Source organism: Daphnia pulicaria, chromosome 1 (assembly GCF_021234035.1).
Source record: "Daphnia pulicaria isolate SC F1-1A chromosome 1, SC_F0-13Bv2, whole genome shotgun sequence".
In the NCBI taxonomy this organism is placed as follows: domain Eukaryota; kingdom Metazoa; phylum Arthropoda; class Branchiopoda; order Diplostraca; family Daphniidae; genus Daphnia; species Daphnia pulicaria.
The window spans coordinates 29,603,668-29,624,150 of record NC_060913.1 but is presented as its reverse complement, the minus strand read 5'-3'; the positions used below and the strand labels follow the sequence as shown (position 1 = coordinate 29,624,150).

Genomic DNA, 20,483 nt, shown 5'->3' with positions numbered 1-20,483 from the left:
GATCTCAGAGTCAGAGAGATTAGATAGAGCTGCCCGAAGAAACCACCAACGTACAAGCCTCTCGGCTGTGTCGTGCGCTTCGCGCTTTACTTAGCTTGCGTTGCATAAGGATCTCAGAGCCAGAGAGATTAGATAGAGCTGCCCGAAGAAACCACCAACGTACAAGCCTCTCGGCTGTACGTTAAAACGAGGACATATAAGTACATTTGTCAATGGACAACCGAATATAAAATTTGATAATATTTCCAAACGCCACTATTTTTGGCTAACTGTCATTTTTAATTTTCTCGTTCCGGGGATGTCCGATCAATGAGCCAACAATCCAAGTGTCATAAGGCTAACGATTGCTTCCCTTACTTAGCTTGCGTTGCATAAGGATCTCAGAGTCAGAGAGATTAGATAGAGCTGCCCGAAGAAACCACCAACGTACAAGCCTCTCGGCTGTGCCGTGCGCTTCGCGCTTTACTTAGCTTGCGTTGCATAAGGATCTCAGAGCCAGAGAGATTAGATAGAGCTGCCCGAAGAAACCACCAACGTACAAGCCTCTCGGCTGTGCCGTGCGCTTCGCGCACGGCGTTTCAAATATCTTTCAGCAACAAAGAGGTTGGAGGACGTCTAGTAGCCTCTCGGCTGTGCCGTGCGCTTCGCGCACGGCGTTTCAAATATCTTTCAGCAACAAAGAGGTTGGAGGACGTCTAGTAGGCAATATCCAGTAAAAAATACGTTCCTTCCATTTTCAACTAATGCCAAAATAATACATTGTAGTCCATGTAGTATCACCCATCTTGGGAAGCACTTCAATTCAATTGGATTCACAAAAATAAAATAATTCCATGCCAACAGCATCCCGTATTCCCAAGCGGTCACCCCGCTGCCCAAGTGAAACTACCTTATGGAGTTGAGAGACCTCCCCCTTAAAGGCTCTGCTTAAACCACGAACAAACTGTAAAATAAATCAAGTTTGTAAAAATTTAGGCAGAGGGGAACCGAAAGGCGACACAACACAAAACTAGGTCCGGATGGACCTTCTTCTTACTTGACAGCGGGTTTCTTCCGAAGAGTTGACGCCAACAGTACCGCAACTGGGAGAATGCTTAATCAGTTCACTAAGCCAAACTCCCGGTGCTAGTCCCGTGGGTGAACGCTCACACGACGTACCTATTCACCCACGAGCCCGTAACGGGGAAGTATTTAATCAATAGTTGTTCACAATCAAAGATTCACACAGGTTAATAAGGTTTAAGACGAGCGAGTCACAAATGGGGTTCACAATAGGAATCTGTTTTCGATCCGGAAGGAACAATCGAACTGAACTGAGTTGTCCTTTTTTCACATCTTATAAGAGAGAGAAAACGTCATACCTCTTTCCGCTTCGCAACGTCCGGATGGCGTTCGGGTTAAGGACGGCCCGACCTTCCTTACTTTCTCTCTTGGTCGTACGGTCGTCGTCGGCTTTAGAGTTGGGACCTTTAATTGCCCTTGGTGCTGTCGACTTCGACTTTTCTTTACAAAGTTCATTACTAATTATAATACTATTTATTAACAAAAGGCATAATTTCATCAAACTGACTTCACAATACTTCATTAATTAATAACAAAGTAAGCGTTAAACGTTTCTTATAAATTATGTTTCACGTAGAAAAAAACAATTCCTTAGGAAATTTAGAAAATTAGCCCCTGAAAGATCAGGGTTTCTTGTTTAAGGCCCACACGGCGGGACTCGTGCTTGGGCTCGAACCCTCAGCTGCGTTGTCATATCAGGGTCATAGCTCTACATGCTCCCATCACGCCAACCCCGTGTCTGTTACAACTAATTTTCTATGCATATTTGTTCAGCATGACAATTATGAGTTGTAACTGTCGAAGATATTTTCAGATTTCTTTAAAGTGCTTCCAATCTTCAGTTTACATTTCACTAAATTTTTTATTCGAGTTCGTCTTTATGTATCCTAAAAGGCATGCAGTTCTTTCTTTCAATCAGCATACATGACATGACGATTTCACATGATATTAAATTTAATTCAGTTTTACTATAGATATTTTTACTCATCAATTGATAAGATTGATTCTTTGGAAGTTCGTTGAAGGTTTTTTGTAAGCAAACGTGACCCTCCTAGATAACTTAAAGGGTTAGCATAGTTGCGAGCCCTTTCTGCACCAAACCGTGGCAATAGAAAAATCTGATTGTCATATGTTACATTGTTTCTGGTTACTGCTGTAAAAACCAATCATCGTTAAAAAACAAAATTGGTAATGCTGCCTAGTGTTGTTCACCAGGAACTGTTGATTGCTGATTTGTAAGTTGATCATCAGTTGAAGAAGCTGGGTATTCTGCTGTTGCCCCAGTCAATTCCTAGTATCAAATACTGTTTGTAATTTTATTTAAAAATAAAAATTTAATGCATTCTAAGTATCTAACCAGGTCTTCGGTAGAGAGGTCCACTGATGCATTGTCATCGTCAGATAGATTCGATTCGCTGATGCGTTCGATAGGTGCTCGCTTTACTGGAATGTTTGGAATTTCTTCAGAACCCACTTTATGCGACGTGTCATTTCTAGGGAGCTGCAACATAGAAGAATCGCACGACAGAAGAAAGCAACACTCATTTACAATGACAACTTGACAACATAATCTGAAAACTAATAAGATTTTGAAGTACTTACACTATTGTCTACCAATTCTTTGAGCACTGAGTTGTCAGCGTTCATCAGATCGACAGTGTCGTTTTTTACGCTCGATTCCTCAACACCGTCCTCGAGGATGTTTTTGGCGGTACGTAAGACATCAGTTACCATGTCAATTATTGAAGGCATGCTTTCTAACAGAGCAGTGGTAAGTGGTATTTTGGAGGTATCACTATCACCATTTAAACATTCGTAGTTTTTCGGTTTTAGAGTCTCTGACTCACTTTCATCAGTAATTTCGAGTGATGATGAAACCGTCGTATTTGCTGCTTGGTAGTGTTGCTTGTGTGTAGACGGCCACTCTTTTGAGTCTGTTTCTGACTGCATTTCAGCGTTGAAAATTGTACTATTGATAAATCCTAAATTTTTTTAATGAAAATTGATATGAAATACCCCTTGAAACGAGCCAGTACGTGAGATGGTTCCTGCTTCTTCGATACTTGGGACGATGCCTGAAAAGCGTTCTGCTGAAACTTCTGTTACAATATTGTCCGCCTCTGGATCATCCAAATAGCGCACTAGCATTTCTGGAGCTGCACCACACAGATTTGGATTGTCATTGGGGCTAGACGATTGATTTTCGTTTTCTTGGCTCGAGATCGAGTCCAGTAAATTTAGTGCTACGCCTGATCCACTTGTTGCGACAAACTCATTTTTCCAACCATTCGAGTCGGAAAGTGAAATGAGTTTTGCGTCATCTGGGACCTGTCTCAAGATACACTTAATTCAGAGAAAACACCAATGTATATTTTTTTCGAAAATTAAAAGTGGGGTGTGTATTGTTAAGAGTAAGACCTACACCAGGGACTAAACTAGGTACCGGCAAATAAGGATCAAAACTATCAGCTAAATGAATGGACTTATTATCAAGTATGAATCGGAGTACTAACGTGAGCATTCGGAGCAGTGACACCCACATTTCGAACAGGACTATTGCGCAAGGCCGGACGAATGGCTGGTTGCTTCTGAACTGACGATTGGAGAATCAGAAGCTGCTCATCGTCGTGCAAGTATTGGCGACGCTTGCTGCGCCGATGCGTCTTGCATAAATAAATCGCCAGGGCGATCGATCCTGCCAAAAAGATGCAGCCCAGTCCAACAAGAATTCCTGTTGCACCAAGTATACGAATGCACCATCAAGTATACAAGAAGACAAGAAACGTGAATAAGTCCGATTAAGTCATCAAATGAGAATGAGTCGTGCGACCACGTACGGTTCGATGTAGTTGGGTCGTAATTGGCGGGACCAACGAACACAGGCTTGTACGGAAGTATGAGAGGAGGTTTGGGTACCCACTCCTGGTCGGACGTGTCATTATATGAATCCATATCATCCTCTATAACTCCGGGGGGTGTTATTGAAAATGCTGCACATCTCGCTTCTTCTTCAATGCCTACAAATTACCATTTCCAATTTGGGTTTGCAACTTTTTTTTTTTTTTTGTAACGTTAACATTTACCTTCTGGGTCGTGTGAAGTGACCACCTCCAGTCCAGATCGCTGATAACCAAGGTAAGCCAATAAAGGATGTAACTGAGTCCCATCAAGTTCTACCACAACGTCTGTTTTTTGGTGTTGAAGAAAACGAACTCAAAGTTAAGCTACAACTTCTCTCACCGCTAAGAAAACTGTAATTAATGAGGGTTCACGTACTAGATATGCATCCGTCGAAGTGGTCATAGTCCGTAAACCGTGGGTCGTTTGTAACTTTCACTCCGCCGATATGGATAGCATTTTCATCTAAAAGGAATACAAAATACAAAATCAGACATGTGTGAAATGGAAAACTGTGTGAGCCGCATTTATCTGTCCATATAACGGCTGTATATTTGGTATCTCATGTCTTCTTGGTAAAACCTACCCGTCACATCAGCCAGTCCATCTGGATGTATCGATGTGCTCAACGGACGGAGAGGAACGTCGTCTCTATCTATCTGTGAATTGGAATAAATAGATTCAAGGAAAGAGGCAGCAAGTAGGGGGGGAGGCCAATAACACATCAAAGAGTCTTCCTACCAGCAATATGGCATTGGCTCCGTTTCGCTTATAATAAACCGAGTGGCGGGCACCATTAAGAAAATTAACAGATTTCACTTCAGCGCCGTAAACAACACCATTGCCGCGATCGTCTTCGATTCTTAAATATCCCAGCGCTGTCAAGCTTACCAAAAGGTACTTGGTTTTTCTTTGAGAGTAAAAAAAAAAATAAAAAAATAAATAAACCGCTACAAGCAAGTATGGCAAAAAAGCATGATAAGTTGATTACGCTTTGCTTGTTTGAATCAATAACAAAGCCTGAGCAATGTTACGAACGGCCGTCGTAGAGAAAGCTAGCTGAATTTTGATTGCATCCAAGTCCAGAGAGGCATAATGTGCAGTAATATAAGAGTCACCGCGGAAATGTGCTCCTTTTTCTAACAAATATTTTTGCATGAATTTTCTTTTATGGTTTGCTTTTCAAAAAAAAAAAAAAAAAAAAAAAAATTCTGGCAAGTTCAAAAATAGGGGTAATTTGGACATAGAAAAAGAAATAGGAGGGTAATATGACTTGGACAGTTGGACACGACTTAGTTAAAATGTGTAAGAAATGCTATCAAATGTAGTCAAACGGTAAAGGACACATGCATGCTTTCGTCCCCATAAGATTCCAAACGTACCTTCCGTACAATATGAGCCAGAATACGATGTCATCTCGCAATCGCAATGGTAAGTATTGGATCGGAAATCTTCCAAACAAGCGCCTCCATTTTGACACGGCTGTTGGTCGCAAAGCATATTGCAATTGTGCACTACACCGGATTCCTCGCTTCCGTCTAAACAACCAGACAGCCAAACAATCAGAAAAAAAATAACTAAAGTATTGAAGCGTGCACACACTACTTGTAATCGTGAATTGCTTCGGATAATGAATAAATCGATTATTGAATAAAAGAGTAAGGAATGAACACCACTGGCCGACATACTATCACATCGACATCTAATTCACTAGGCCTACGGCTTTCAAGTTAGTAAACACCAATTAAAAACAGACCGTATCAGGCGAACTGGGTATTTAAACGAGTCTTCCGATCAGCACAGCGGATGTATGCCTTGTCAATTTTGAAAAAAAAAAAAAGAAATGTGAAATGGAGAAAAACTTTTTACCTTCCGAGGCGTCTCGGTCTTGTGTGACAAGACTTCCTCTTGCCGCCCAATTGGTGACCAGGAATGTTTTACCAAATGGAAGCCAATCATTAGCATCTAGGATAATGTTCAAATGATTCGCGAAGCACAGGCGGACATTTCAAATTAAGTCTCATGTAGCAACGGGCGATGGAATGATGATGAAAAGCCTGAAAGAGCGGTAACTTACCACGCGCAATACCATCGGCGCCCTTCGATGTGAGATCTAAAATGTTGCCACCAACACTCAGACCCCGTAGACAACCAGTGTAGCCACCAAGCGACGTCGTCATGTAATCCTCGTCAACTCCACCAAGGAAAACTTGATAAAATTCTTCTGGTCGTCGGACAGGTCTAGGTGGTTTGATCATTTCTGCAACCCATAACAGAGAATCCGTAATAAACGATCACGTTTAATAGTGCTCCACGCAAAGTTGAGAATTGTTTTACCTTTTTCCTTGTTAATCCAGGGAGCTCGAGCATAGCTTTGCATTAAACTTAGTGGGGCTTCAATTATACTTTTGGCTGTGTTGACATGTAGAGCTGTGGATTCAGCTTCTCGATCTACTAATATTTGAATCGACTGCCCTGATGTTAACCCTAGTCGTCGAGAAATTCACCTTGTACTAAAACAACTTCGAATTTTGATAGTCGCCAATGAAAGATAGTTACCCTTGACGACAGTTGAAACGCTGTGAATCGTATTGGCTGAATTAAATGTGAAAACCACCTGATTACCGTCTTCTATGTGCAACTGGACAAAATTATTGTGATAGTCGTAAGCATAAAAAATCAGCGAACGACTATCAAATGTACGAAGGTTAATGAGAATGTCTTGGTGAAAGAATCCCCTCAATCCCAAATTGTTGGCAATATCTAATGTAGTTGCGTTGGCTTCCACAAATGACGATGCGGTCCGGAAAGTTACGGCATTTTGGTTTATGTCTTTACGTAAAACAGAAAGTTTTCTTTTACAAACAGATCAATAAATGACGAATCGATAAAAGCAATGGACTTGAGCCTTCTCACCTGTTTCGCAATTGTATCCAAAATGAGCCATAGGATTCTAAAAAAAGAAAATTGATGCGTGTTTCTTTAAACTAAGGGTGCTCTAACTTAGTCCTATGGTATACTGCCCTTTGAAATAACAGATCAAGTCGTTCTAAACGTATTTAACCTACAGAAGCATTTACTATTTTGATCTAACAACTTCAATCAACCAACTCAATCAACGTGGATCTTAGAAAGAACATAAGTCAAAGCTTTACCGTAAAAGGGCGCAAACTAACCTTGCAGACGCACTTGTAGGAGCCCCAGAACTCGACGCAAGAAGCCCCGTTTTTACACGGGTTGGGATCGCAAGAAGGTCGGCAGTGTTTTTGAATCATGTCTGGGAAGCGCGCGTTCATGTAGGCGTAAAGGTTTACAACTGAAAACAAGCAAACGTTAAATGATTTCAGAAGTGGTGGGATACTAGCGGATACATGAAAACATTGTTAGTTAAACTTGTCCTTTTAAATTGATTTAGGTCTACGTATTTCAAAGAGTATTTGTAATCCATGTTAATGTGCAAATAAACTTTTTGAAAAATGTCACGAGCGGGTTTCCTATAATTCACCCTAAGGTGTTAGTAGCTATTATACTCCGATATTATACCTTGTGGCATTACAGTTTTGCTAATAATATCGCCCTTGACTCTTATGTTTGGTGTCACACTTACCTTCGTTATTCATAACTAATCCTCGAAAGCAGCCAACAAGCCCATCTGTATGAACTGCAGTTTCTGAGCCCAGCATTTCCCTAAATTAGTTAATCAAAACATCATTACCTAGAGAATCGGAAAAATTCAATATTTTGGTTTGAAACATCAAATGTTTGTGTGTTACTTACTCTGGAGCACCTCCGATAAAAAGGGTGGCCTCAAATGGTCCAAACTCTTCGCCGTCGTTGAGATCGACCAATATCGATTCCTGATTGACTGTGAACCTTACATGATATTCGTTGTAGTCGATCCAGACTTGTTGCCACTCTCCGGAGTTGAGATCTCGAGAACTTTTCACCGTAACACTCCTCGGCTCACCATTAATGGAGAACTCGAGCGTCAACTTGTATTCTTTAGGACATATGAACATGAACAGAAGGTGCAGAAGGTCAATACGTTTACAGCACAGTTTTAAGATTACCATTAACAAGAAGAACTCTGAAGTAGGGATGTTTCGGGTGTAAAAGTGGCTGGTAAAGTAAAATAGCTCTTTCGCTAGATGTACGAAAACTGAACGCCAAATCTCCACGATGCCTGTTGATAAATACATCATGGAAACGTGTAAAATATCATATGTGACATTCATGTTCTAAAATTGGTGAATTATGTTACCATCCAGGAACCTCCATGTAGGAGTCTGGAGATTTGAATGTCACTACGTACTGCTGCGTGTCTTTAAAAATGCGAAATTTGTAATCGGAGATGCTTTTCAATCGAATCATTTCTGCATTAATTAATAATTACTTGCTTCCACGCATTCCAAAGGCCCCAAAGTAATTCGCCCTTCTGCTTGTGGTACAAGACGCCGCTGTTGTAGAGCAAATATTTGAGTTATCCCCAAATCCTCGGGTTGCGTTAAATACCCTTCATCGGACAGCCAGCGCGGTTCGTCAGCGTCACAATTGCAAAATACGCTTGCGTGTTTGCAATTTTGATTTTCTGATGAGACGATGATCCAAGTTTATTGATTATTGTTATCGTAATGAAATCAAGATGGCCCTCAAAATAGTGATATAACTGATATATACGTACGTGAACAAGGGCATCGTCCAGGTTGCGCTTTTCCTAGCGGAATGGAATCCAGCAGATTTCCTGCTGCCGAGCGGAACCACGTGTACGAATGTAGTTCCAGGGGAGCTTTGTAGCAATCGTAACGAAGAATTTGTTTGCATTGCAGAGATTGAGAAATTAAACTTTGCAGCATTTCAGCGCTAAATTCTCGATAGGTCAAATTAAAAACAACATTATCCATGACACGACCGCGAATTTCCTAAAAAGGTTCAACCGATCAACCCACTGAAAAATGTTGTTGAGCTAATACAAAACGAATGAACTCTTACAGCATCTTGGGGCAGATTGTGTTCCACCACTGTCTTCCGCACTCCACTGTTAGCCTCAAATTCACAGCGAACGTGAGCAGGTGGGTGAGGTCCATTTCCGTCAATGTCAATCTCATAAACTCCGCTCTTCATGTAGCCAAGCAGCGCCAGTTCTTCACAAGTCCTCTTGTACAGAGCTTTGAAATGATTAGAGATAATGTAATATCATTCGATTGATAGATTCGTCTTGTTTTGGCATTACAGAAAAAAGGTTGATGTATAATCAATTACCAAAATGGCAGTTCTTTCCAGTGTAGCCTGTTCCTGTGCAATCGCAAACGACTCGACCTTCGTCAACGTTGCACAATCCGCCGTGCTCGCAAGCATTCGGGCGATGGCACGGATCTACCAACTGACAATTGTCAAGTGATATTTCCCTGACTAGGGCAGTTGAAAGTAAAGCACGAGGGTCAAGTTTCTTGCGATTCATGACAAGATCTCGAATACAACCGATAAAACCTGATAGCACAAATGGAAAAAAATTTTTTTTTACGTTAAGATAGAAAAGATGATGATGCAAAACATACCGGGTTGGGAGTCGAGATAACCAACTCCAATTACAATGAGAGATTCCTCATCCAATGTAAGAGAAGGAACATTGCCTTGGTTAAGGTTTTTGAATTCTGGTCTACGGTAATCAACGGCCAAACTAACGCCATCATGTCCGTAGACTAAATGCACTTGATGCCACGAACCATCGGCCAAGCGTTGACCCTTTTTTAGTACAACGAAACACAAAGATTCATTGGTGGCATCTTCAGATATCCGGAACTCCATTTCACCTTTGCTCAATTTTAACTGTGATAACGATCAAAAGAAACGGCAACAATTAAATGATATTTATAGGGTATAGAGAAATTGAAAGGGAGATCCGAACGAAAAACGACGAAAAATAACCTACCTCCCACAAACCAACTACTCCGTCTACTGTTTTGCCAGTACCGTGAGCTAGTACAGCAGTTGAATTGCGTGTCTTAAAACCCAGATTAATCTGCAATTTTTGCTCTGTCATAGGAACCATTTGTAGACTGATGGATAATTTGGATTCTTGAAAAGGAAACGTTATCGGAACTACGGGTACATCCTTGCATTGCCCTATTTCCGGCCGGAAAATGCTATGATACAAAGCGTGTGGTGAATTTGTTCTTAGCTTCTGCAGGATGGAGACGTCATTGAAGTAGACTTCAGATAAGCAGCCTACAAAATTGTTGCTTGAACGGAGACCTACGATTTCAAAAAGAGAAATCACACGACGGTTAGAAAAGGGATTCGACAAATGTTAGATTTTGCTGCTTACTTTTACTGCTTATTAAATTCGTCAGAAAACATCTATTCTAGAGAAAGGTATTTACCTAGTCCCAATGGCTTGCGATCACCACCGACGAAAATGTGTGGGTCAAAGCGCAAGTAATAACGAGACCCGTGGACCAACATTCTTTGTCCGCGACCATTCAGTATGAAATCCAAGGTGTTTCCGTTATGAATGAGAGTAAAGTTGTTCCAGACACCGGTAGTCAAATCTTCCCCTAAATGAACTCCATGAGGACCATCACCTAATGCAATTAAAAATTAAAACAGCAAAATAAACAACAAAATAAAACTTATTCCGCGATCGGTGATCGGATGTAGCAATTTCACAATCATAATTTTTTCCGTGATTTAACCACAAACAATAACGCTTGGTAGTATATGTATAGCTCGTTCCCGGACAGGTAATGAAAAAAAAAAATGGTCAATGAATTTTTACTGTTATTTGAAAACCTTAAATATCTCTGCGCACGAAAATTTGCACAGATAAAAAAGGTAGCTACTAAAGCTTCACTGCTAGAAAAAAATAAGCTTTTCTTGGTTTGGTCGCAATTATCTGAATAATGTCGAAACCCCCAAAATTCGCAATTTTCCGCATTGGATTTTAATTTTCAATGGATATTTGAAAAATTTATTACAGCTACGACATCGCAATATAGGGCCTTTCGACTTTTAAATTTATGGCCTCGACCAAAAAAAATGATCTGTCTGAGTCCTGAATTCGTTAAAAATTATAGCAATAATTACCAAAATCCACTTCAACGTATAATGAGCTATTGGCCAATAGAGTAACGGCCACGTGATTGGTGTACGGGAATGTTCCACCGGCATAGAAAAGAATGGAATCGCCCATCAACGCCTAATATTCGCAAGATGTTATCAGTAAATTAAGTGCACATTTCAGGATATCCATTACTATTTGTGTTTAGAATTTCTTACGCGAAACAGAAGGCTAATACGATTGGATTCCGAGTGAGCACGGTCTTTCCAGTCGTAAATGCGATAAGAGATGTACGAGTAGCCCCTTAGCGTTATAGTAGTTGGACCTGTAATGGGAAACAACGATTATGAATAGTGGCTAAATAGATTCGAAATTGGCTCGCGTTCGAAGTTTACTGAGAACGTTTCCCGGGAGAATCGCCGGTATGCGTTACTTACTATCATAATCACAACTGTCTCCTTCATACTTGGTGCCGAAGCAATCGCAAGCAGTGCTGTGGTAGCGATTCAAACATTTACCGCCATTGCGACATCGATTCTCTCCCGCTTTGCATCTGAGATCAGTGGGGGGGAAAAAGAAGAAATTTCCCAGTGAATTAAAAAAGTGCATATGCCACGAATGGAAATATCATACGAACTTGTCCACGCATCCTTCGACGATGTCCCGATGGGCAGAAGCCTTTAGCGGTGTTACGATGCTCAAATCGGATCCACTTTTGAGCTGGACGTTCCTCAGACAACCGACAAAGTGTTCGAAGAGATAACTAGATTCCACTTCATCCTGCGCCCAGTTCATTCCTACAGTAAAAAAAAAAAAAAAAATGTGGTGCATTTCAAATGACTCGACAAAAAAACAATACATTGTGTGATTACGGAGCACGACATGGACACTATTCAAAGATTATTTCGCTGAGGTCAAACAAATGTTGTTAATCGAGTTCAAGGTCTTATAATTACCTCCAATGAAGAGCGTCGAATTAATATGCTGGCGTCGACCATAGCCTTCATCTTTGTCGAGGCCTTCGATCACTATGGATTGGATTTCGTCGTCGACTTGCACTTGCAGCGAAGCGATCGTGGGATCGACGCGTATCCTGACGCGATGCCACCAATCACGGTTGAGACCTTTTCCGACCAACAGCGTGGTTTCATTGGCGCCAAAAACATGAATCGTTTTCAGCTCTCCTCCTTCCAAAAGGACATACAACTCGTATTTCGGTTCGTCGGGAGGCGGATTCCTCAGGGCCTGATAGAGCAGCAATCCTTGCGCTTCCGGAGAACGAAATTCAAAAATGATTTCCCTAACCTGTCTGATATGGGTAAACGAATTGAGAGTAAGATATTCTGTTTTGCTCGTGCAAGCTGAAACAGTTCGAGTGTCGCAACTTTGATTGTTTAAATGCCTTACCGAAGTTTGAATTCGCTAATGTCGACGGCTTTCAGCTGGATGAAAGGATATTCGGCCGAGAAAGTGAACGAAGTTTCGCTGTGGCCATTGGCTAGCGTGAGCATTTGGTCTTTGTCGCCGACCGAAGTATCCGTGGGAAAGTCGTTTTGATCGCTATCTCTAAAGGGTTGGTCGACCAAAGTGTGGGCGCACATTTTCATACAATCCGCTTCGGTGCCAAAATTGTTTTTATTTCCCTCACATCCTCCGTAGATAAACTGACGACATCTCAGAGCCGTCGAGTCGTAAAAGAACCTGATCAACTCTCCCGTGCAAGGACCGGGATCGGCCGGTGTTTGACAGGCGTGAGTTGTAGTTTCTTCGGTGGGGTGCATCAGCAATGCATTATTAACAGTCTCCTCATGGTCTGGGAAATCGTCACGGTCCGTAAACGTAATCGAGGTGTCGGTGGTGAGATCTGGTGTGTTGTCACCCGATTCGACGTGTTCTTCATCAGCCAGAGTGAGACTCAACAGGAGGAAAAAGATGAGCGTCCGACGAGTCCACCCTCCATTACGGTGCCCCATACTGCCATCGAGAATTTCATTTCACGAAAATTAATATTAAGAAATTGCAGCCATTACCAATCGGAAATCGGAAACAAGCCACCTCATGTTTTCTAGTTTCCGATTAAGTGTGCCGACGGGACTGGAAACCATTCTCAACGGCACGTAATAGGTAAATCGTCAAGACCAGTCACGTCTTAAGCTGAATTATTAACAACTGACGATCGCGGCGAGATTACTTGCATCCGATTATCAGCACGTTCAACTCCACACGCAATCTCAAATGCTGCGCATGGCTACGAATAGTAATCAGCCTCAACCCGGCGAATACTAATAATATCAATAACTAGTTCTCCGTTTTTCCCGGTTTTTACCGCCGCTTGTTCTTGATCAATTCATCGGAAAAAGTTAGAACCTTAACATCTTATGTGACTTTCCCCGCAAGAAATGGAAAAACTTATTTTCAGTCAACAAAGCTATGGTCTTAGCCTTGCAGATCTATAAGTGATCTCGATTAAATTCAGGTTAAAAAGCCATTAGGTCCAATGCTAATAACAGATATCAGAAAACGTGAAGGAATATACATACTCTTTTACCTATAGGACTTGGGTCTCGTTAGGTCTAGTGCACGTTTTTAGATTTAAAACTAAAACAAAAATGTACTTAAAATTTTACCTTATCAACCCAACAACTTGAAAAAAAAAATGCATGTCGCCGAATAGCAAATACAAAAGGAACTCACCCCATGTTGCCGACGTACGGCAGTTAATAAATGGGGTAGCTAAAGCGCCTTCCACAGTCTTGACAGCGAGCAACGGAGTTTGCTACTGACAGAATTCCAACACCAATGCGGATCTTATAACAACCTGTGAGCATTCCGTGTCGGTGGGATTGTGACGCTCAGCAGCATCGGTACGGTTCTCTATGTGTGCCTGTGGGGAAACGGAACTAGGGGAAAGAAAGGGGAAGGACGCTTAAAGCAAAGGAATTTTTTAGTTCGTCTGATGCATACAGAAGCCGCTAATTAAACTCGTCCTAGAATAATAAATAATAAAGGAGTCACGGATAGGATACAGGAACTGCATTAATTATCTTTCGCTTTTCATTTCATAAATTTTTTTAGAAATAATATTCCCATTTTTTTTTTCTCTAAAGATCTACGTCAAGGGAAAACTAATTTTTAAAATGGTCGTCTTTGAATCAGACAATAACCTGAATGTGATCAAGAGTATATATCAAGTGTCAAAATTTTTATATTTCTCGAACAACTTATGACATTTTCAATCTCAGACCTTTGACACATTTAATCGGCCAGCCAATTCTTGTCGAATATGCTCAGCAATTTTGGCACGCCTTCGTCTTTTAGTACGCTGTGGTTGACTCGAAGATGGTCCGACGTTTTCTAAAGGTTCACGAATGTTGGCTTTCTTTTTCTTCTTCTTACAAGACAGAGGGTTTGGTCCTTTAGGTTTTCTTCTCTTGAAAGGCTTTTCCTTTATATCAGTGCCTAATTCTTGTTTTTTTATTTGTCGCAATCGTTCCATCGTGCATCCTTGACTTTGAATGCTGTAAAGCCAAACAACAATGTTTACTTGTACATGGTCTTAGATGGGCATTTTTCTTCTCTTTAGTACCTTGTTCGTATATTGAATCCAGCTAATTCACTGCTTAGTTGTGATGGTTTCTCAAGTGTCGGAGAACGAATGTGCAGATATAGAATTGGTGTTCCTGGTATAGTTCTTGCAACTTCCCTCAAACTTGGATCTTGTGTTGCAATTATATATCTAAGTAAAGGATATCTGGATTAATATTGGCTAAAAAGAATATTAAAACCTGAATATTAATTTTTTTTAAGGTAGTAAAGATAAATGCCGTTCAACAAGTTCTGATTCAGGAAAATGTTAACCTATTTGGGTTGTTGTTGGTTATCATGGACTCAAGACATTTGGAGGCAGGGACAGGTTTCTTTTCATGGCCACATTTATGAACAGCAAATTGTTTGCAGATGCTTAGTGCCCCATTTACCGAGGAACCTGAAATGCATGAATTAAGAAACTGCAAACTTAAAACAGATCAGTTAATCATACCTAATTTTTCCATTTCTAGAATAACACACTGTGTGGTTAATAGCTTCAGTTCACATTGGAAATATTTGATAAGTTGTTCACTGACTCTGACTTGCCCTTCAAGGGCAGCCAAACATAAAGTACCATCAATCAACACTTGATAAGGTACTCGGAACCCGAAATTATTTCGGAAAAAGCTCATGTACCGATTAACTTTTCTTTTCTGAGTGATCTTCATGGTGATGATTCTCCAGCAACATACATGTGGGAAACTTATGTCTGATCTTTTTTCTATCCCTATCCCTTGTCTGCTACAGTCGTCTGCATAGCAACATTGCCAGATATTCTTTTGTGACGTATCTTTTTTAAATCAATGGCATTTGCCAATAGGGCTGTGGCCCGGGACGTTTTTAGCGGGTTTTTTTTTAATGGGTTTTTTAGACGGGTTTTTCTTTTTCCGCGGATCGTAGTGGGTTGGGCCAACTGAGTGACCGGGTTTGGCCCGGGCCAACCCATGGGTCAAAAATTTTTTACCGGTCGGGTAACGGCCCGGGTAAAAAATCGGGTCAAACACACTTTTTTTTTTACAAACTTAAAAAAATTCCCTAAATTTCTTAATTATCTTCTTCTTCCAACAGTGACACGTCAATTCTGTCTTCTGAACACCCCTGAACGCCCTTTTCTACCACTTATCCTACTTTTCATGCTACGAAATTATCGTAGAGCATTTGGCGGCAATATTTTGAGGCCGCAGGCATAGAGAATAACGAGCTTCTCTATGTGACTACTAGATGGCGCCACCGCTCGGGTTGGCCCGCGGACCCGGGGGTTCAACCCGTCGCCCGCCCCGTTAAAAAAAATGCCTCGGTGGGTCGAGTCGGGTTGGGTTTTTTTTCGTTCAGCCCGGGCGGTGGCCCGGGTTTTCATCGCCCGGGCCACAGCCCTATTTGCCAATTGCCACATTAAATTTAAAAATAAATCATCTACATTCTACAATTAATTACAACCTTACAACTATTCTTTCGTACATGTGCATAACATTTCCCATGAATGACAGACAACTTTTAAATGTTTCTATATTTCTATATGTTTTAATTTAATTTTAATTAGTATATTATTTCAAGTAAAATTTTTTATACTTTATTTTATATTATTTCCTACGGGAACCTCGCACACCGGAACGGGATGCCAACATTTGAATTTTGAACACTTTGTTTTGAAATTTGAATCTTTCCGCTTGTTAAACGTACAAGAGCTTAGGTTGTTGGTCCGTAGATGGCATGAGTTTCCTCTTTTTCAATTTCCCGATGAAAATTTCGATATTTTGTTAAATAATTTAAAGTAGCATCGGAACATTTAATAAGACAATAATTATTTATTCGTGCTTATTTTGATGCCCCCGGGAAAAAAATTACATGTCTGACATAGGAATCGTATAAATCCGGTAATCCCGTCCTTATTTTCTTATGTTGAAAGCATATTATCATTGTAGTCTATGGCCTTATGTTGAAAGTAGTCTCAATGTAGGCTCCATCTTGCTCCATGGGAACTGATGCAGACGATGTTCTTAATATCTGAAAGTTTTTTTTTTAAAGATGAGTGAATTTAAATCGTGGAAATCAGTTTGTGTTTTTAATTTTAAGTTAAAGAACTCTTCAACAGAAATTTGCTGTAATTTTACACAATCATTTTTGAAGTAAACAATTCTAGGTTTTAAAAACATGTGAAAATAAGTTTGGAAAGTTTTATATTAGTATTTTACTTTTATATAGTGATTCTCAGTTAGTGGCCAAAGGTTTGGAGCATGCTTTGGAAAGCAGTACACACACAATATCCTTTAATTCTAGTGAAGGTGTTGCTGATGATAAAACTTTGGAGTGTGATTGGGTTGAATATTGGGATCAACATGGCCATCAACTAGTACTTGACAGCTGGATTGAAAAATACAAAGAATTTATTGACCCAACATATCAAGAAACCCACAAGGACAAATTTTGTTCCTCCGAAGAGGTTTTTCTGGACAAGGAAGAAATTTCTCAACCAACTGATTGTCAGTGGACACCACTCTGGGCAGAACATCAACAAGAGCAGTACTTGTATTACCAAAACTGGTTCTCTCAGTGGTGGACAGAGAAAGAGTTGCAAAAGCAAGCCTGTGTTATTGCAGAAGAGAGCATACAAGTGAAAGAGTTGAGTGAAAATATTAATCCTGTTTCCACACTTGAGTTTGAAAACCTCTCTCTCCAAGCAAACCCAGAAATGGAGGATTCTTTGAACTCAAGTCCCATTCATACAAATGCAAATCAGTCTGAAAAGACAATATTAGAAAAAACCCAAGATTTCTTAGATGGGTTAGGACTGGCAAGCAATATGAAAAGCGCAGATTCCAATATAACTTGTTGCAAAGTGCTGGCCATGAAGAAGAAGAAGAAAAACAAAAAGAAAAAGGTATGTTGACAGAATTTTTTGTTTTCTGTGTCTCCACTCCTGTCTTGTAAATTAGAACAAAAATTATGGGACATGAGAGCATGATTTATGTATTAATTTATGTGGGATCTTAATATGGTAGGTTTCATGCAAATTTTTACTTTTTTGTTGACTGTGGTAGGGAGCTTATTAGTAAAACTTTTGATACGAACTATTTATCCTAAATAATCGCGATCCGTTCAGCGGATGTCGAGCGCTAGGGATAAAACCGCTCTTGACATTTCGGTTTGAATTTAGAGGAAGGGTCGATATTTTGTTTTAAATTCTCAAAGACAGCTATAGTAGAGGAAAAGTGTCGTCTGCTGTTTTGTTTCAAAGAGCAAAAGCGGGATGATTACATTCGAAATTCAACTCAAGGTAAAATTCGATTCGAAATTTTTAAAACCTTTAAATCTATTTATAAAGTTGGTTTTACATTTTTAAAGTCTATTTGGAAAGCAATTCGTTTTTATTTGCGAAAACATTTTAGCAAATGCAAAATTTCACTATTTGGTTTTCTTTTTCAGAAATGAAATCTAAGACATTTTTAAAATTTGAAAATCTTTTAATAATCCCAGTTGTGAAAGAAAATCTTGAGTTGTTTTGTCAAGAAATCATTTCAGTGGTGTTCCAGTAGGAAAAATCACAAGTTTATGTGGAAAACAGTCATGTTGATATTAGAAAACATGGTAAACTTAAAGTTTTTAGATTTTCAAATGCAAACATGTTTTAACATTAATCTTTATTAAACCAAAGTGCAACTAGACAATTTTATGACCAAGAGGGGCTTGCATCACACCGGCACCTCTTGGTTATACATTTTTCCAATTATTTTTAGTTTCAATATTGAAGTTATTTGCAGTTAATGATTTATTTGAATGAAGGTAGCTTACAACACTGTTGTGGCTGAACAAATTGCTCATTACGCCAAGTTTGGTCTTAATATGCAAGAGGATGAAGAAACCCAGAATGTCCAGCAGCTGCCTGAAATACCTGAAAACAAGGAGTTGAAAAAGTACTGGGCCCAACGCTATCGGCTGTTTTCGAAATTTGACAAGGGCATTCGATTGGATTACGGTACCCGAAGCTTTTGCTGGAAAGAGTTTCTCGTCGATATCTAAACCCCCTTTTGTTTTTTTATTCCTCTCTAGATTCGTGGTTTTCGGTAACGCCGGAACGCATCGCTCGACACATTGCAGATAGATGCCGCTGTGACTTAATAGTTGATGCCTTTTGTGGAGCCGGGGGAAATTCCATTCAGTTTGCATTCAAATGTGAAAGAGGTATTTTTATTATAATAATGGCAGTTAACGAGACCTGAATACTAATCAATATAATTTTTTACTTCAGTCATTGCGATAGATATTGATCCTTCAAAAATAGAGCTAGCTAGGCATAATGCATCTGTATACGGAGTAGCTGATCGAATTGAATTCATCGTCGGAGATTTTTTTCAATTGGCTCCGAGTCTGAAAGCAGATGTTGTCTTTCTCTCACCTCCGGTAATCAATCAACGAGTTAATTTCAGATTTTCTGTATTTCTATTATACCATTGAAGAAAAAAATTGCTGGATTATTAATGAACTTAAGATTTACTTATATATTTCTTTTTTTCTTTTATATTAGTGGGGTGGACCGAAATATCTCTCAGCGCCCCAATTTTGTTTGGAAGATATGCAACCTAACGGATTCGACATATTCAAAGCAGCACAAAAGATTACATCAAACCTGGCTTACTTTCTTCCAAGGAACACTAATGTAGATCAAGTAAGGAAAGAAATCGATTGAAATTTTTTTAAATCTCATTTCATTTTTGAATATCTTACAATATTTATTACAGCTGATTGGACTCGCCACTGATGGTAAAGCTGAAATCGAACAAAACATCTTGAATAATAAAATAAAAACTATTACCGCCTATTATGGAGAATTGATTCTTGATCCCTAGTGACCTTAGATTTGATGCCAATAAATAAATCGCCCGGGCCTACTGTCATAAAATTCTTGCCGAGTTTGAGTGTCTCTTTAAAGAGACACTCAATTAATTAAGAAGAAAATATAAACTTTTGATTATACTCAACCGATATGTGTGTTCTCTGAATTAAAATGTGCCCACTTTATATTGCTTGATTCGCGAAAAATCATGAAATTTTTGTGTGGTTTGCGTAAAGGCAATCGTGTTGCCATTATTTTGAAGCAGAAGGAAAACGTTGTATATTATTCTTTCCCGCACATTTTGCAATAGTCACCGATGATTATAAAGTTTAACCTGGTAAAGTATCTTATATTTTGAATACGAAGTAGATTTTACTTTCTGTTTCACTTATGCTAGCACGAAGCTCTCCAAAATTTGTGATTTTTCTCATTCAAATTGATTCGCACATGGAATAACAAATTTCAAAAATTAAATTTCAAAAAAAAAAAAACCTTACGTTCTTTATCTGAGTAAAGCTATTCAGCAGTGGCGATAATCATTCTTTCGTCACTTCCATTCAGTGGGGAGTGTTGAAGAAATAGGTAGACCAATAGACTCGAAATACAAATGCGTGTCCTTGCAGCCTTTGACCTGTAAGAGCGAGAACTGGTGAAGTTGGCATGTACTCGGCGACGGGTCCACAGAAAGAACTGCCGTAATAGTGTAGAGAGTGGAATGCTGGTGGAACGAGTCAACTCATTCAGTGCAGTCTCTTTAAGTTCGGGGACGAGTTCGAATTTCGGATATTTGATATAGCTATAGCCTGCAAGCACCCCATGGAAGCAAGGAGTGCCATATCACGGTCGTCTTCACGTAGAATTCACACGAGTGTTGTACGACCAAGTCGGGCCAGCGGGTCAACACCATCACCAGGGAACTATGTCATGTGCCGATTGGGGTTAGCGTTAGCAACCCTTGTCTCTCCCCTTTATTTCCACGATGATGGCAAATTTGTCAGACGTTGACTCAAAATAGTTTTCGAATCATTTTTTCAAACGACTGCATTA

General features: G+C 39.9%; 3 protein-coding genes across 8 annotated transcripts; 1 reads left to right on the top strand and 2 right to left on the bottom strand.

The window, feature by feature from the left end:
- Positions 1–1,904: 1,904 nt before the first annotated feature.
- LOC124312627 lies at positions 1,905–13,883 on the bottom strand. Of its 4 annotated transcripts, none has more exons than XM_046777112.1 (37): positions 13,712–13,883; positions 12,425–12,991; positions 11,974–12,326; positions 11,655–11,814; positions 11,455–11,570; positions 11,236–11,342; positions 11,044–11,155; positions 10,341–10,541; positions 9,890–10,212; positions 9,516–9,786; positions 9,220–9,447; positions 8,950–9,125; positions 8,642–8,879; positions 8,354–8,548; positions 8,222–8,282; positions 8,031–8,143; positions 7,738–7,960; positions 7,568–7,647; positions 7,137–7,276; positions 6,877–6,913; positions 6,520–6,792; positions 6,298–6,447; positions 6,038–6,220; positions 5,830–5,925; positions 5,343–5,498; positions 4,952–5,099; positions 4,702–4,870; positions 4,547–4,619; positions 4,339–4,425; positions 4,146–4,247; positions 3,900–4,079; positions 3,576–3,793; positions 3,079–3,405; positions 2,665–3,006; positions 2,420–2,563; positions 2,275–2,353; positions 1,905–2,215 (listed from the first exon to the last, which is right to left on the bottom strand). In XM_046777112.1, the coding sequence occupies exons 1-37, from the start codon at positions 13,714–13,716 to the stop codon at positions 2,043–2,045; spliced, it is 6,606 nt and encodes a 2,201-aa protein (XP_046633068.1). In that variant the 5' UTR covers positions 13,717–13,883; the 3' UTR covers positions 1,905–2,042. The 4 variants fall into 4 exon arrangements, with proteins under 4 accessions (XP_046633068.1, XP_046633076.1, XP_046633084.1 ...); XM_046777120.1 differs by having other exon boundaries at positions 1,905–2,212; XM_046777128.1 differs by having other exon boundaries at positions 3,079–3,390; positions 13,712–13,882.
- A 321-nt stretch (positions 13,884–14,204) lies between these two features.
- Positions 14,205–15,369, bottom strand: LOC124312651 (rRNA-processing protein UTP23 homolog). The gene is made up of 4 exons (XM_046777142.1): positions 15,057–15,369; positions 14,876–15,002; positions 14,604–14,753; positions 14,205–14,535 (listed from the first exon to the last, which is right to left on the bottom strand). The coding sequence occupies exons 1-4, from the start codon at positions 15,271–15,273 to the stop codon at positions 14,256–14,258; spliced, it is 774 nt and encodes a 257-aa protein (XP_046633098.1). The 5' UTR covers positions 15,274–15,369; the 3' UTR covers positions 14,205–14,255.
- A 1,140-nt stretch (positions 15,370–16,509) lies between these two features.
- On the top strand, positions 16,510–19,581 carry LOC124326871 (trimethylguanosine synthase-like). Of its 3 annotated transcripts, none has more exons than XM_046785607.1 (7): positions 16,510–16,731; positions 16,790–17,483; positions 18,386–18,578; positions 18,653–18,784; positions 18,852–19,003; positions 19,128–19,268; positions 19,342–19,581. In XM_046785607.1, exons 1-7 carry the CDS (start codon positions 16,631–16,633, stop codon positions 19,447–19,449), a joined length of 1,521 nt encoding a protein of 506 aa, XP_046641563.1. In that variant the 5' UTR covers positions 16,510–16,630; the 3' UTR covers positions 19,450–19,581. The 3 variants fall into 3 exon arrangements, with proteins under 3 accessions (XP_046641563.1, XP_046641564.1, XP_046641568.1); XM_046785608.1 differs by having other exon boundaries at positions 16,511–16,731; positions 16,808–17,483; XM_046785612.1 differs by lacking the exons at positions 16,510–16,731; positions 16,790–17,483 and adding an exon at positions 17,526–17,879.
- Positions 19,582–20,483: the final 902 nt, after the last annotated feature.